General features: G+C 39.1%; 1 protein-coding gene across 3 annotated transcripts in view; it reads left to right on the top strand.

Moving 5' to 3' along the window:
* The first annotated feature begins 249 nt into the window (after nucleotides 1-249).
* The window catches only part of trdn (triadin), a 21,632-nt gene continuing 5,556 nt past the window's right edge, over nucleotides 250-16,325 (top strand). The window contains exons 1-4 of one of the 3 annotated variants that reach the window (XM_005725045.2): nucleotides 250-321; nucleotides 6,989-7,047; nucleotides 8,384-8,582; nucleotides 11,877-11,918. In XM_005725045.2, coding sequence (XP_005725102.1) covers nucleotides 8,396-8,582; nucleotides 11,877-11,918 — 229 coding nt within the window. In that variant the 5' untranslated portion in view covers nucleotides 250-321; nucleotides 6,989-7,047; nucleotides 8,384-8,395. The remainder of the gene's footprint in view (nucleotides 322-6,988; nucleotides 7,048-8,383; nucleotides 8,583-11,876; nucleotides 11,919-16,325) is intronic. The other 2 variants (XM_005725047.2, XM_013908743.1) reach the window with 2 other exon arrangements.

The following is a 16,325-nucleotide window of genomic DNA, read 5'->3' as shown; positions in this document are numbered from 1 at the left end:
TCTCTCCCTTTCTGTCCCACTCTCTCCAGCACTGAAATCTCAGAAACCTCGCCCTGGTAACTTTTTGGGACACAAAACTTAGTTTCTTGGATTTTATCCCAGTTTCACGCCACTTGTGGGAAAGTTTTTGTGTATTTTTAGACCCGCTGTGATCTGGCTTAAGACAATTTAATGTGTTTTTCTCATAATCGACTCGAGTTAAAAACAGGACTTGACAAGGAGTTACATACTCGTTGGTACATACTATGGTAACACAGCATTCCCAGAGCCCTTGAAGGACTGAAGATTATCAGTGAACATCCAGCAACTTCAAAGACTAAGGTACTTTAAAAATCCATTTCACTCTTTTAAAACTTATAAAAGTAATAAATTCAAAACAGAAATGTGAGAGTGTTTGCAATCCACCCAGTTACTCTTTTTTTAATTGTCATTTAAAATAGATATTAGGTAACTAACAGCCAGTGAGATGGCGCTATTAATAACATGGAGAACCATCTGGGCCATATCTCTTATGTCACCGTTTCCTCTTGAGGTTTTGAAGGGACCACAAATGGTCTTTTAAACTGAGGGTCAGTTTAAAAATGTGTTCTTGACATTGTGATTAGACATTAGTGGCTGTACAAAAGTCTTGAGACAACCCTCATTCCTTTTACTTTTGAATTATAGGAAAATGGGAAATATGTGCACACATGAGGTGTAGACTATAAGACTCCCATTTAGATGCTATTCATTGGTGTTGGTGATCGTGCCACAGCTGGATAGAAAAACAAACAATGAACACTATCAGTCATGGATTCTTCACCTTCACCAAACAAATTTCAGCCACAAATCATAACAGAGCCTCCATCATGTTTTACTGATGGCTGGGTTTACCACTCCTTGGGACCTGTTACCACTGATTTTCACTCTAAATCTTGTGTAATTTCGTGTCCCTCAGCCTTTCCTCCCTATTTCACTTCCTTAAGAATTGTTTCTTGATAGTCTCCCTTCCATTGAAACCATTTCTGGTCAGGATTCAGTGAACAGTAGATGGATCAACTGAAGCCCCAGATTAATCTTTCAGGTCCTGTTTTGGGTCTTTGCTGGATATTTTCCTATTTCTTAAGGGCACGACTGTTTCTCTGTTGTAGACAGATTTTACTCGTGATAGTTTTTCTTCTCCTCCACCTCTCCAGTTTCCTCAAATCTATTAAGGACAAACTGCACACCATGCAGAGATATAGCAAGTTTTCAGGTAATAGCTCTTTAGGAGTCCCCTTGTTGGTACAAAAATACTCTCATATCTCTGTCAGACTGTGCTATCTTTGTCATTTTCTGTAGTTTCAATGAAAAAATGCAAACAAACTATGCATTTTTCTAACAGGCTGCTACTAACAAAGTGCCTAAAGAGACACATTGAAATTGGTCCTTTGCTAAGTTGTCTGTTATAGGTCGACACAACACTGCTTCATCCTTTTACTGAGGTGTTTTTTGATCCTTGAATGATTCATTGTCAGTGTTAAGTGGCTCAACAAACATAAGAAACTTTGTGAAAACGGTCTGGTACAAGGACTAGACTGAAAAAGCATGAAAAAACAGAAAAACTTTGAAAGACCTTCTGAAAGCCTTGAGACCTACTGCTCAAGACTGCAAGTAAAATTACATTAAATTTCTCCTTCATGACTTAATTCTATATGATGACCAGTTGCTCTCTTTCTGCATGGATGTAATGATATTGAGCACTTACCTGTAATTCCAAAACCAACGTGTCTAAAAACTATAAAGTGTCCTAAATGTACTATGCTTTGAAATTAGCAGTTGGCAAAGATAGAAAACCACAACCACTGTCAGCACAAAATCTAGTGAAAAAGCAACTTTTTTGCTCAGTACTGTTGTTAGGACCATAATTCATCCTATATGCCCCCATTAAACCTGTACCTACCAACCCTTTTCACTTGTGACCCCCTTAAAATGGAGCTACGTGTGTTATTTATTAAAGCCTGCAGAGTTCAAAGAATTGAAATTTCCAAAAGAAAGGAAAAAGATATATTCCCCTTTCTTTGTTTCAAAGCATCTTGGGGTCTCTCTAACATGTCTTCGTATCCATAGGGGGTCCTGAACCCCAGGTGGGGAACAACTGCATTTGAAAACACTCGCTCTGATGTTGAAACAATTGCCTTTCTTCTTTCTCACGCTTTACTCTTTTTCCTGTTCCTCTGTGCCATCAAATAACTTGTAAAATAGAACAAAGAGAAAAGGCTCACATATAAATAACTCTTCATTTATCGTGCCCAGAAACTGAACCACATGTGCAAATATATTTTCACCTCCATGCAGTAAATCCATGATAATTTTAGGAATTTATCATCCTGATAACAAGCATTTATCAGTGGTTTGGGTTGTATTTGGTGCTGTATTTCAAAGTAACGAGGACAATAATGCAAAAAAACCCCTGCATTCACACTCATGAACATCTGGGCTTTCCTGATGAGACAAACCGCCATTTGACGGTGAAATAAAAGCAGCTCAAAACTGGAAACATTACTAGCAAGTTTACTTTGTAAGCAGTACTGTGCTGACTCCTCCTTACAGCATTCGGTGACTCAGAGTTTTGACCAAGCTGTTGTTGTCTTTCATTTGCCCTTTCATTTGCCAGTTAGTTGTCGGCACCCACATTGTTCTAATTCTGCTCATTCCTTTGTCGTGGAGGAGGAGGCAGCACCAGTCGGCCATTGTGTGTGTGAGTGCAGATCAAGCTCAGAGCTCGAGGGTAACAGCAGGTGGGCTGGGTCGTCTGTATTTGAAGGTGGATATATACACGCAGAGTGCATTACATTTCTTTCTCTTTGGTGCATTTCTCAGATCAGAAATGTTCAAAAACAGTTTGTTGTTGTGAAAGCAGTTTCTTTATCTTCTGAATGCTTTTCCCAGTTGGTGTAAATTATTATTCATGTCTGCTGTATTAATTGGGTACGGTAACCAAGATGTATTATGCATGCTGGCAGAACTGTGCAGTCGCCTCAGCTATTTTCATCTTCTTTCTTTAGCTGCCACAGCTGACCATCTTCCTCCACCTCACCCTATCCCTAGCATCCTCCTCTGCTACACCAGCCTTCTGTATGTTCTCCACATTCATGAATCTTCTCCGTGGTCTTCCTTTTTTCCCATTTTTGCCTGGCAGCTCCATGTTCAAAATCCATTCCCCTTAAGTTGCAGTCCGTTTGGCCTCTCAGGGCCACCGTATGTTCTGCTCAGTGACCCGGGTGTGGGCCAAGGTTTGTCCGTCCTATGGATGGTCTCGTATTTGAATCTAGAATAATTTGGTATATAGAGGAGGTCATTGTCATCTCAATAACTGCAAAGTGACCAGGTCCTTTGGCTGGAAAACAAACCCAAAATATCACCTTTCCACCACCGTGCTGGACAGTTGGTGTGGCGTGTTTGTGCTGGAACGCTCTGTTTGGTGTTCATCAATGTTCAGCGATGTACATTTTAGTCAAACATGTCCGCTTTAGTGTCATCTGTCAAAAGACAGATTGTTACAGAAGTTCAGAAGTGGTTTCTTAGGATGTAGCTTCACAAACCTAAGCCATGCTGCCATGTTCCAAAACATGTTCTCCTGGGAATAACTGACCCTCGTAGAGTCTGAGATGTAGCTTTTCAGCTTTTTGTCCATTTCATTGAAGATGAGAAACTGTCTTTGACTTGTGAATGATCTCTCTTACAGTAAAACGATGGAGATCAAATTGCCTGGAAATTGTTTTATAACCCTTCCCACATTGATCGGCCGCAACAACTAATTCTTTACGACCAGTGCTGTTGTCTTTTCTCCCTGGCCTCATGTTAACACACACCTAAAGGCTCCAGACCATCAAACTACCAAAACATCTGCTTTTATAGAGGTGCTCACACTTGCTGATGGACAATTAATCAAGTGCATTTATTAGTGACTGTTACTTAATTCCTATGGAAGCAGTCAGGGTGTACTTGGCTTTTCACTCACTGCTCCTGCAGTGAGGTTTAGTGTTGGTTCAGTAAATAATGACACAGTGGAATATGTCATGTGCTGTTGTTCATCTGTGGTTTTATTTACATCATTTTAAGACCTGACTAAGGATCACCTAGTTTTTTAACGGAAGTCCTCATACTGTATATGAAACCTTATAATTCAAAGACTATATACCACGACTCTATGCACTGCTGCAGTGGTGAATACTCATTTTAAACTAATGCATCTAAATATCAGGGTCATACAAAGCTGTTCTAGTTGAGTCCAAGAATAATGTTATTGAATTTAAAAATGAGCAAGCAGGTCCCATTTAAGTCTAATTCAGGAAATAGACCAAAGCAAGTGAGGAAAATTAAAAGGGAAAAGGTTGCAGACTGTGACACACAGTTTGACAGAAACTTTCAAACACAGAGGAAATAAACTTAATTAATACATTTAGTAGCAGAACAGTGAAGTGGATCTTTGCACTGTGCAGGTTTTCCCCTCTACCTGCTGCAGGAGATTTTGACTGCTCTCCAGTCCTTCTGTCATTGTAACATTGTTGCTGTTTTAGTTGCTGCAAATCAATATGTTGGCCCGACTAACTGTTGCCAAGGCTTCGCTTGATCAATGGTCGGCCTTTACATCACGCGCACGCGCTCTCAGCTCAGCTTCTGAAATAACACAGACGGCAGCTGTTGTTCACCAGATCAATGCTCAGCTTTCTCGAATCAGACGAACACAAAAATGTGCATTAGGTTGTGAGTGGGTAGAATTATGTTAAATTGATTTTGCAACTTGTTAACTGAACGCTGCAAAAGAAAGGTCAGCCCGAGACCAGCTACAGAATCTTAACATTTTACTTTGTGAACCCCATGCTGAAAAAAAAGAAAGAATTGAATGTGTGAAAAATGTAAAAGATAGCACAGCCGCGACGTATTATTTTTGTACAAACAAGGTGATTCTCAAAGAGCTGTTAGTTGAGACTTGATATATTGCAGCATGGTGTGTGTCCACTTAACACTGACCTGTGAATCATTCAAGCAAAAAAAAAAAAGGACCTAACTCAACAGATGAATCAGTGTTCTGCCTGCACAGAACAGACAACTGAGCAAAGAGCCAATTTTAAATTGGATCTTTAAGAACTTTGTTATTTGCAGCCTATCGCATGGCGTGCACTATGCGCTTAAAAAAAATTAAGGAAACTGGTCAAGTGAAGCACAAAAGAAGGCAGGCCTACAAACAGCTGATGAAGAGTATCTTCAAGTCTCAGGTCTTAAACAAGACCTGGGAGATGCATCTGGACCTTCAGTTGATCCACCTTCTGTTTGTCAAAGCCATCAGAAATGGCTCAGTGGAGGGGTGGCTGTCAAAAAACCATTCTTAAGGAAGGGAAATAGGGAGAAAAGGCAGAGGTATGCTAAATTACAGAAGAACTGGACTGAAAATCAACAGACCGATTCATCCAAAGTTGAAATATTTGGTTCAAATCGCCAGGTCAGGAGGGAGGTCCAACAGTGAGATCACAACCGCCTATAGCATGGAAAATAGGATGAAGACTCTGCGATGGTTTTGAGCTGCATTAGAGCCAGTGGTGTTGGGGAGTTTGTTGCTGGATTTCAATCCATCATACAATACCCTTTAGAAACTGTCGAGTTGGAAATGGCTTCACTTTCTTAGGATGACAATGATCCGAAACACGCTGTCAATGCAGTAAAAGTGGATAAAAGAACACACAATATAACACTATCGGTCATGGATTGGCCACCTCGGAGCCCAAACCTCAAAATTTGTGAAGCAGTTTGGGATGATCTTGACAGAGAACAGAACAAAAGGAAGCCAACATCCAAAGAACAGCTTTGAATCTCCTTAAAGAAGCCTGGAGAAGGACAAAGGTGGTCATACTAAATCTTGACTTTCAAGCCCATTAGATTTGTCCAGTTTGCCTTATATACAGTATTTCCACAAATGTCTACACATGCTTCAATACATCAGAGCACCTGTTTCCCATTTTCTTTGCAAAATATCAAGAAATAATAGCTGCTACTTTATAGAGTACAATGTAGCCCAGATACTCACGTGACTGGGTTTAACTCAGCAGAAGAAGAAAGTGGAGAAATAACATGGGTATGCATTTTGCCTTGTGGTACATTCATTATGTAATAAGAGGACAGCAAAAACATTGTCACCACTCTATACTGAGTTTAAATTAATTGGCATCAAAGGTGAGAAACAGCAGCTGATTCTCTTAATGAGACTTTCATAATGAATGCTTAAACCAGACCTGCACAAAGCACGCAGCACTCACATGGATCTGCATCCTTCAGAGTCTAATTAAAGAGAAGGATACAGAGCAGTTTCTTCAAATCTCTCCTTTCATATTAGCAGATACGCCGTGTGAGAGGCAGGCGCAGAAAGAGGGGAGAGAAAAAAAGAATCATCCCAAGCGCCACATAATGAACACAAACAACCTAACACGGGCATGTAATCATGTTACTGGAGCGCGGCCCCCGCTGCCATACAGTGATGAAAACTTTGTTTAGAGAAGTAATTTGTCTTGAAGCGCCGATTTTGGAGCGGGGATGTAATCGTCTTATCTCTTCTGTTTGTCTCTCTCTTCCTCGTCTTTCTGTCGCTCTGCCCCTCTCCTCCTCATGCAGCTTGTGTTCATCCTGACGTAGAAAAACAAAATGCTGCATAAATAAACACCTGCTGCGCATTGAGCTGCTAACATCAATGCCACAGACGTGCCAGTTACTCTGTTATATTGAGCACAAATTGACAGTGCGGGTGCAGTGAATTTGTGGTGGTAACATATCTGCACAATGTCACATAACACACTTTGCAACTCCTGTAACCAGCATTCACTGTCAGTTTAGGACCACAAAACATTTAGCCCTCCAACGCTCCAGAGGTTTGTGTGGTTTTTAAAATGCTTGAAACATCTGTTTTAATGCTAATTGTCATTTAATATCAGATTATTTGTTTCTGTTAAACGTTGCTTTAAAACCTTGGACCTAGGAAAACTACCCTAACTTCGCTGAAGTCACAGAAGAAACGTTTTTGGTAAACTACAGTCGGTAAGTAAGCTAGAACTGAGCGTTAACTAGGTAACGGTTTTGTCATCACTTAATATTTATGGATACACTTATATGTACATCTTATTATGTTATTATTTAACAAAACTCCCTCTTCTTCAGCCATATTTTTGATTGTTATTTCAATGCATTCTACGGTGGCCCTGAGAGGTCAAACACACTGCAACTTAAGAAAACACAAGCAGATAATAAAAGATAAAATAAATAATAAAATATGAATAGAACACAACTGGAATAGAAAAAAAAAGGCTTCACAAAAAAACAATAAAAACACCCTACAAAATACAGCAGAAGTGTTTTTGTGGAGACAATAATGTTACAGAGCAGCTGCAGAAGTGACAAGCTAACAGTAAACAGCTAATAGCAAACATGTATCTACGGTATTATATGCGTCGTGTGATTAAAACAACAAACATTATCCACATCTTTTTCTCCCTCACAACACCGATGAATCCTTCACTTTGTTTAGGTGTGTCATCATTCTAATGTTTCCATTTCTATCATTCTGCAGCTGGTCCGTCACGTTATTGCTTCCCCCAAAAACACTTCTGTTGAGTTTTGTAGGCTTTCTCAGCATTTTTCTATTTTCCTGTGTTTCCTTAAGTTGCAGTGCACTTGAACTCACGTTTCGAGCTTGTCATGGTCACTTTACACTTAAAAGAAGCAATTTGTTGCACATCTATATATGTCTCACTGAAATTATGCCCCACTTATTCTTAAAATAAAAAAATAAAAAAACATGAAATTGAAATTGAAATAATTTGACATGTTATTCATGCCATGCTGGAATGAATCACTAGAGTTCTCACTATTGTAATGCCTTCTTACAATCCAGAAAGCCTAGCTAGGACTCACACATATATTGTAATTTGCTAATAAATAACAAATGATTGTCATGTACACTGCAAAACACAATGGTTACACTGAGCAATGAAAGTCTGTGTAAGTACTCTTCACGAATTAACAGACAAAGCTTACATTAAATTAATATAAATAAATAACAGACATTAAAAAATACATTAAATAAATTAAAAAAGAATTGAATCAAAATATAAAGTGTGTTAGTTCAGCACTATTACAATGATACGACTTTGAGAATGCATTTTTATATAAAATTATATTATATTGTGTGCAAATTTGCCAATGCACAGGCCAATATTGTTCAGTAATCAGTGGGGGATTCAGTAACTTTACACTGAATGGGTTTTGCAGTGATGCTTTAAAATTTTTAAACATTCTTGCAAGTATTTCAATGCCCAGACCCCCTTCAAACTCAAGTTTCCATCTCCTTCCTTCTCCTCTCTCCCTCTGCTCCCAGCTATCTTCACCAATGAGCAGTCAGACCAGCATCAGGGAGGTGGCCTCTCCATCTCGGCCCAATCAGAGGACATTTCTGGATGATGTCATATTAACGTTCACCTCACCAATGGCCTGGCTGATGGTCATGGCCCTTATCATCACGTGGTCAGCAGTGGCTATCGTTTTGTTTGATCTGCTCGATTATAAAACTCTGGCAGGTAACGGCTGTTTACTTTTCTTCTTAAAAATACCAAACTTAATTCAACATTTTATTCTCATAATTTTATTATTTAACTGTTTATTATTATATTTTATTATTAACTGTTATCATGAAGTGTTTGTAATGTTTTATAATGCCTAATGACACTTTCCTTCCACTCATCAATCACCCATTTTCCACATTTCACACTTCCATATTTCATCCGAGCATTTTCCAACAAGACTTCAGACATTTTTGAAGCAAACTTCAAAAGTGGACATCATTTTCACCGAGTCAAACTATGGGACACACACCATCTCCTTGTTGCTTTCACCACATGTGCCTCGACATGTGTGTGTTTTGCTTTAATGCCAGTTCTGTTCAAAGTAACGCGAGGTGTGTTTCCCATCTTCTTGACGCACACTGGTTTAGCGAATGCATTTCCTCCTGTTCACATACTCAGTTAAACTTTAACATTAATTAGTCTACCTTTTTCTTAGCTTATTTATCAGGGCAGTAGCTCCTCATTTCCTCCTAAATATCACTCATACGGCCGTAGAATGGATCGAAAGGGTGCGTTCTGGTGTTAACATGCATACTAATAATGGAGTCACAGGGGTTGATTACAGCATTGAGCCGTACAAAGTAAAATGATTCATTTAATAACCTGCTTAATGTGGACATCAGTGGAATCCTGTGCAGCGGCTGTTGCCACATTACACAAACGGGGAGCAGCTTTGTTTTCTCATATATTTTTTTAATCCCTTTATCTCCATTTCATGACTTAATTGTCTCGAGTAATCACATTTTGTTAGCTTTGATCCGGCTTTAATTGCTTCATTGTCATGAGATAACAGGAAATGAATTTCCCTGAGATCACAACCACACTGCTGATTGAAGTGAATGCAACAGTGAAGATCTCTGCTTAAGCATTTTCAGTTCTGCTTAAGGCTTGCAAATCTGTAGAAAGCTGTTAATTTATATATTAGGGGAAACGTCCATTGCAGTAAATCACAATAATATAGCACGGAGACACGGCGGTGCAGAGCTGAACATTACACTGCTTTCACTTTGAATTCATTCTCAAAAAGGCAAAAACAAATTCCAGCCGCACTTTAAACTCATTTCTAAAATTCACTGTTTCCTACGTTATATCTTTAGTGTTTATTCCTGGAAAAAGAAACAAATTGTCTAACTGAGAAACTGCCATTTTCAGAGAGGATTATTTGGTGAATTTTCTTGACTCAGATCAGCAACTTCCTGCAGCAGCAGCAGCTGATTGCTTGGCAACTGGTTGTGTCAAAAATAACCTCAGCACAAGACAACAAATTCTCGTTTTACGCTTCTGTTTTAGCACATCAAAGTTTAACACGTTAAAGTGTTATTTTAAGTAATTACTGGCAAGTAGAGCTGTTTGGACACGTTTCTTTAAGCTAAGCTAAGGATGTCGCTTCTTAATTATTGGATATAAATGTCAGGATAAGACTTTAGAGTCTGACCCAGATTGTATTTTAGGGTTTGCCCTCATTTCAGATTATTAATGCTGATGTTTTAAAAATGTTTTCATGCACATATTAATGCACATTGTCATAGTGAAATAATAAAAATAAACAAAAAATTTGTAATATCAGCGTATCTCACATACATGGATGCCAGTATCTTTAGCTGGCCGGTATCAGCAGAAATTATCGACCAGCTGAATTCTTAGTTGAGCTTCACAATCTTCTCATCCAGTTCTCAGGCAGGAGTCTGTAAAAGTGTATTTCCTTAAATACTGTCCCAGTTGATTAAATACTCAGAACTCAGTTAGGGTGAATCCATTGGTATGCATGTTAACATTGTCAGTGTAAACTTGTAATTAGCATTTAATCCATAACAGGTTTGATATTTATCTTGAAATGAACACTGTTTCAGTCACACCTTTTAGTCAAAATGAATGTGTTTATTTTCCACTGATAGCATCATTGTGCCCAGTACACTTTGTGTCTGCTTCTTCTGAAACAGTGTTAGTTTCAATAACGAAACGATTGTCTTTTAATTGTGTGGAAGGGAGCTGGGTTGCAGTTTCACCCTATACATTTTTTAATATCTCATTCATCTTGGTCTTATGCTTTAGTTCATCTAGCCGGTCATGTGAACAGTCTGCTCATATTTGTCCCAGCTGGGCATTCGACACATGCGACACAAACTGTACGCAGTCCTGTGGGGTTGTCGCTGGAGGTACCGCCACATGTTTGATTTGGCAGAATTTTACACTGGATGTTCTTTGTGACAAAGCCCTGAGGGGGATTTGTGTCTCAAACCAGTGACCGTTCATTGCCAAACAAATGCGTTAACCACTACATCTCGTGATTAAATAACTTGTAGAACCATCTTTAGCTCGAATCCCTTGAGGTAAATTTTTTCTAAAAAACTTCATCAGCATCTCACATTGTTGTGGAGGAGTTTTAGTTCATGCTCCTTTTTTGCAGCATTGCAAGTCTGAGATGTAGCTCTTTGGTTTGTTGCCGTTTCTCTGAACACGATCAGACCTTTGGGGTTAATTTGCTGAAATGTCCCCTCCTGGGAAGGGTGGCAGCTGTCTTGAATGTTTTCCACTTGTGAAGCCTCTTTTGCACCGCAGAATACTGAATTTCAAATTGTTTGGAAATGGCCTTATAACCCTTTACCAACGGATGGGCAACAACTGCCTCTGTAAGATCCCTGCTGTTGTCTTTCCTCCTTGGCAATGTGTTAACACACTTGAATGCTCCAGACCGGCAAACTGTCAAAACTTCTGCTTTTATCAAAGTGAAAACACTTGCTGATGATAAATTAATGAAGTGCAATGAAGCACCTGGCTGTGGAAGAAAAATGCGAAAAAAGGCTGTAGGTAGAGTAAACGTCCCCTAAATAAATAAAAAGAATTGATTTGGTTTTCTTTATTTTTTCTTTTTATACCTACTGGTACATTCTTTTGCTCTTTTTTTAAGTTTTTTGAAGCCATAAAAGAATAATAACTAACACTCGGCAAACTTAAATAAGCCAAGTATAACTGAAAGTTAAATATCAAACTGCAACTGAGCTTCCCTTTCTTTCCGTGTACAACAGCGACATAGTGACCCTTCTATCTATTCTACTCTCCCACCGGTTGCTACTACACATCACCCTCACTATCCTACAGTGTAAGGATAGGCCTGCCTCACACATCCAACACACTCATCTCTAACTCCTCTCCTCACTTTTCCCCTTTCTTTACCCCACTCCACTCCACCCCGCCCCTCCAATTCCCCTCCATGCTCATGCTGTCAATCACCTGCCATCCCATCCAAAGACTACACCTCATACTGTGACGACCCCGTGTGTTTACCTCCTGGTAAAACCAACAGCAAAAACACTGTTTGACTGCTCCGCTTGCTTTCAGAGTGTTGACTGCAGTTGTTCAGAGTCAAATCTGGATAGATGTGATTTTTGCTCAGCATGTTTTTCTTTAGTTCGGAGGCTTTGACTTTCACCTTTAACGGGTAAATCGACACTAAATCTCAATTTTTTAAGAGGCTAATAAGCTATAATAGCTTTTTACATTCTGGATTTCCCAAATCTCACTTGCAGAACAAATGAACCTCCATCTAAAACGATGTACATTTTCACCCACATTAATGAATCCACTGATCCCAGTGGTCAGATTGGGATGATTGCCCTTACATGCCTCTTAAAATGTATTTGAAACAAGTCTTAAAGACTAAAGCACCTAAAGACTCCAGACAGTCAGTCTGTTTGGAGAACGAACGGTTATTTTACTCGCTCTTTAAGCTTAAGGCACACAGTGTCGATTTGCCCTGATGTCAAGCCTTTGTTAATTTACTTTAGATTCACTGGAATTCAGTCTTGTTCTGTTCTGTCACCAAGCGCAAAGAGTCTGCATTTATCAAGGCCCACGGATGGGTGGCAAATTAAAGGAAAGGAAGGACAGAAAGGTATTTGGCTGTCACAAGTGTCCAGAATAGACTCAGTGCTCCTTGACATCATTCCTACACTTTACTAAAACGCTGCTCCTCCAAAATCCATTTCATCATTTGGTGTTTTCATTTGGCAATTGTGGAGAGCACTGTCCCTGGCCTTGAACCTCCCAAATGTTTTGAGAAGTGCTGACTGAAGTCCACTGTTTTAATTAAAGCATTAAGTGACCCAGTGTTCGCTTTCAGTTTCTCCAATCATTTGCACAGCTTTTATTTTTCTTTATTTTCTTACCCATCAGCGTGTCCTCGTTCTTTCCTAGTGTTGTGCATAAAGACCAGCATGTGTACTGCGTGCTTGTCTGGACTTTCTGAGTGATGATTAATGTGGTGCATGATTCCATGACTGCTAACGTCATAATTCAGGATCATTTTAACGTAGAACAATAACAGAGTCCTTCAATGAGAGTTTACTTGTTTATGAAAGTTACCCATCTTTATATAAGTCAAGGAAACCTTTTGCCGAGGGGCTAGACCGGAGAACCGTAGTACACGGGGATTCTCTAGACGCTCAATGTAGGATGTACATGATAGTTTTTCCCTTTCATCCTTTCAGTTTTTGAAGCAAACATTTCCAAGGTGAAAAATGACAAAATGCTCAATTTAACATAAGGCTTTTCTTCCATCACAACGTTTCAGCAAAGAGCAGCGTGTGTAAATGAAACAGCTACATTTTGGGGATATTAAAGAAGAAATACAGTTGTAGAGTTTTTTGTTTTTTGCATTTCAGATCATCAAACAAATTTAAATATTAGACAAAGATAACACAAGTAAAGACAACATGCAGTTTGCAAATTAAAGTGTTTATAATCAAGGGAGGAAAAATCCAAACCTACACGTAGCCCTGTGTGAAAAAGTAATTGTCCATGTTGCTAAATCATGAATTAACTGTGATTAACTGCACTTATTGGAAAGCTAAATTTCATTTAAATAGAAGCTTTCTGACAAAGTGAGGCTAAAATATCTCAAAAAGCAATGCATCAAGCAACAATTTGGAAGGTTTGAGTCCCAATACAACTGCTATAAAATATTACAGCAGCGGTCAAACATGGTGGTTGTAGCGTGATGGTCTGGTGGCTTTGCTTCTTCGGTACCTGGATGATTTGCCATATTGATGGAAACATGAATTCTACTCTCAACCAAACTCCTGATGGAAATATCCGGCCACAAGTTCCTGCTCCGGAGTTCATGCACACTCAGGACAATGATCCGAAACACAGCAGCAAGTCCTCCTCTGAATGGCTCAAAAAAACAAAATGAAGGTTGTGGAGTGGCCTGGTCAAAGTCTGGGTTCAAATCTGATCGAGCTGCAGACATAAATACCTTGTCCCCAAACCTTCCAGTCTGGCTCAAATTAAACAATTCTGGAAAGAATGGTGGGCCAGATTCATCCACAGCGATGTGAAAGACTTATAGCCAGTTATTGCAAACGCTTAATTGCAGTTCTTGCTGCCAAGGGTGGCACAACTAGTTATTAGGTTTAGGGGGCAATTACTTTTGAAAAACCTTGGAAAACTTTTTCCCCCTGAAATTAAAAACTGCATTTTAGATTTACTCAGTTTATCCTTGTCTAATATTAAAATTTACTTGATTATATGAAACAAGTCTGACAAAAAAAAAAGGAAGTAAATAAATCAATAAATCAGGAACAGGACAAATCATCTTTCATAGCACTGTATGTAAAAATATGCAAACTCAGTCTCTTGTGAGCGATGAATAAAAACCCTTTGAGCATTTAAGACTTAAATGTATAAAACCATTTGGTGTCTATCTGACTTTGGTAATAGTGCTGCAGATAATGCGGGTTAGGGTAGAGTGAAAAGGTTGAGGAACTGAAATGAAGTCTTCCTCTTGGCAGCTCCATCTTCAACATCTCTTGCCCATTATATCCACCATCCCTCCTCTGCACATGTCCAAATAATCTCAGCCAAGCCTCTCTAACTTTGTCTCCAAACCACTCAACCTGAGCTGTCCCTCTGATGTATTCATTTCCAATCCTGTCCATCCTGGTACTCCCAGACATTGTGGATATAAAGGATACAAAGGATGTTGAAGATGGAGCTTCCAGGCAGGAGGAAAAAAAGAAGACCTAAGAGCAGATTGATGGACATAGCGAAGGAGGACATGCAGAGAGTTGGTGTGACAGAGGAAGACTCTAGGGACAGGGTGAGATAGAGGTAGATGATCTGCTGTGGAGGCCCCTAAAGGAAGCAGTCAAAAGAATAATAATAATAGGAAGATACTTTCACATATAGGATTTTGCTGCTCTCAGGTTCAGTAGTGATATTGTGTAAAGTTTCAAATACATCCCAAACACTTACAACTCTACTTTAGGCTACAATATTTACAACACTCTGACCAAAGTCAGTTGGCTTTGATAAATGTATAAAACCATTTGGTGTCCAAGTCTTAAAAATGAAAGGTCATAAAAGCTGAAAGGGTTTTTACTCATTGCTCACAGAGTTAAAGTGATCGCTCACTCTGTATGTTTTGACGTGAAAGAAAGAAAAAGTTTTGTTTTAGTTTTTTGCACAGGTGAGTCGGCATTATGAGAAATACCTTGACTGTTTTGATATCTGCTTTAGGAGTGGAGAGGATGATGTTGCTGATGTGAGTATCGCACCAGAGCAATCTAGAAAAACTGCACGAAAAATATGGGATAACATACGGAATTAGAAAGACAGAGACCCCCACACTCTCAGGGACATACTCTATAACAAAGGCAATTCAGAAGAAAGTAAAAAACAAAAATAACAAAAGCAGGAATGGAAAAATGCAGAGATGCGTGAGAAATGCAAAAGCAAAAGGTGTCACGTCTCAGCTGTGTGTTAGGCAGGGAAGGACCCAAAATGCAGGACTTGGCAGACAAAAGTATAAATGAAAACAGCTTTATTGCTGAACCCTTGCAAAAAAATACAAAATTAACTTATACCAGGAGCTAGTAATCCAACAAACAGAAGTATGCAGGGAAAGATTGAAGAAGGACTCAAACAGGCTGAGGACGATTACGACAAAGAGCAGAATGAGATCAAATATTGACAGGGAACAGTAACAGGTAGGAACAAGACTGAAGCGACCAATAAGACACAGAAAGCAAAACTAAACAGAAAGCACACAAAACGAGAGACTATCAAAATAAAACAGGAAATGACAGACAGACATAGAAGAGGATTACACTAAGCCAAGGGGAGGGAAAGGGGGGGAGTCAACAACAAAAGCAAGGAGGAAACTACAGGTCAGGTGTCGTACATTGGATCCACTTAATCACAGGAATTGTAATATATTTCCATAACCAGAAGACTAAATAATAAAGAATAAAGAACCAGAATACAAAGCCAAAAACTCCCCAAGAATTTCAGAATATTCCAGGTAGGAGGAAGGAAGGAAGGAAGGAATGAAGGAAGGATAGAAAGAAAAAATAAATATTCTCTTGTATCATTTCTTTTCTCTTATCCAGTTTGTTTTTGTCTCTTCGAACTTTGCGCTTTTGTTCTGAAGTTTTTTTTTTTGGGTGTTTTTTGTCAGAGCCCCTTGGGTTCCCGTTTTTAAATCTCTGTTGCACAATTTGTATTTTTCATCTATATTCTTTGTGTTTTATCATTTTGATGTGGCTGCTAAACTGCAGTAAACTAAAAACATAGCAAAAACAAAAGGCACAAGAGAGAAGAAGAGTCAGAAGATAAGCACATGAAAGTGAGAGCGTGAGAGAAAATAGATTTAAAGAGGAGCGAAGTGGAAGAGAGATGTGATTGGAAAAGAAAGGAAGA

The sequence above is a fragment of the Pundamilia nyererei genome, unplaced genomic scaffold (genome assembly GCF_000239375.1).
Source record: "Pundamilia nyererei isolate P.nyererei 1_Seehausen unplaced genomic scaffold, PunNye1.0 scaffold00013, whole genome shotgun sequence".
Classification (NCBI taxonomy): domain Eukaryota; kingdom Metazoa; phylum Chordata; class Actinopteri; order Cichliformes; family Cichlidae; genus Pundamilia; species Pundamilia nyererei.
This window is presented reverse-complemented; position numbering and strand designations above follow the sequence as displayed.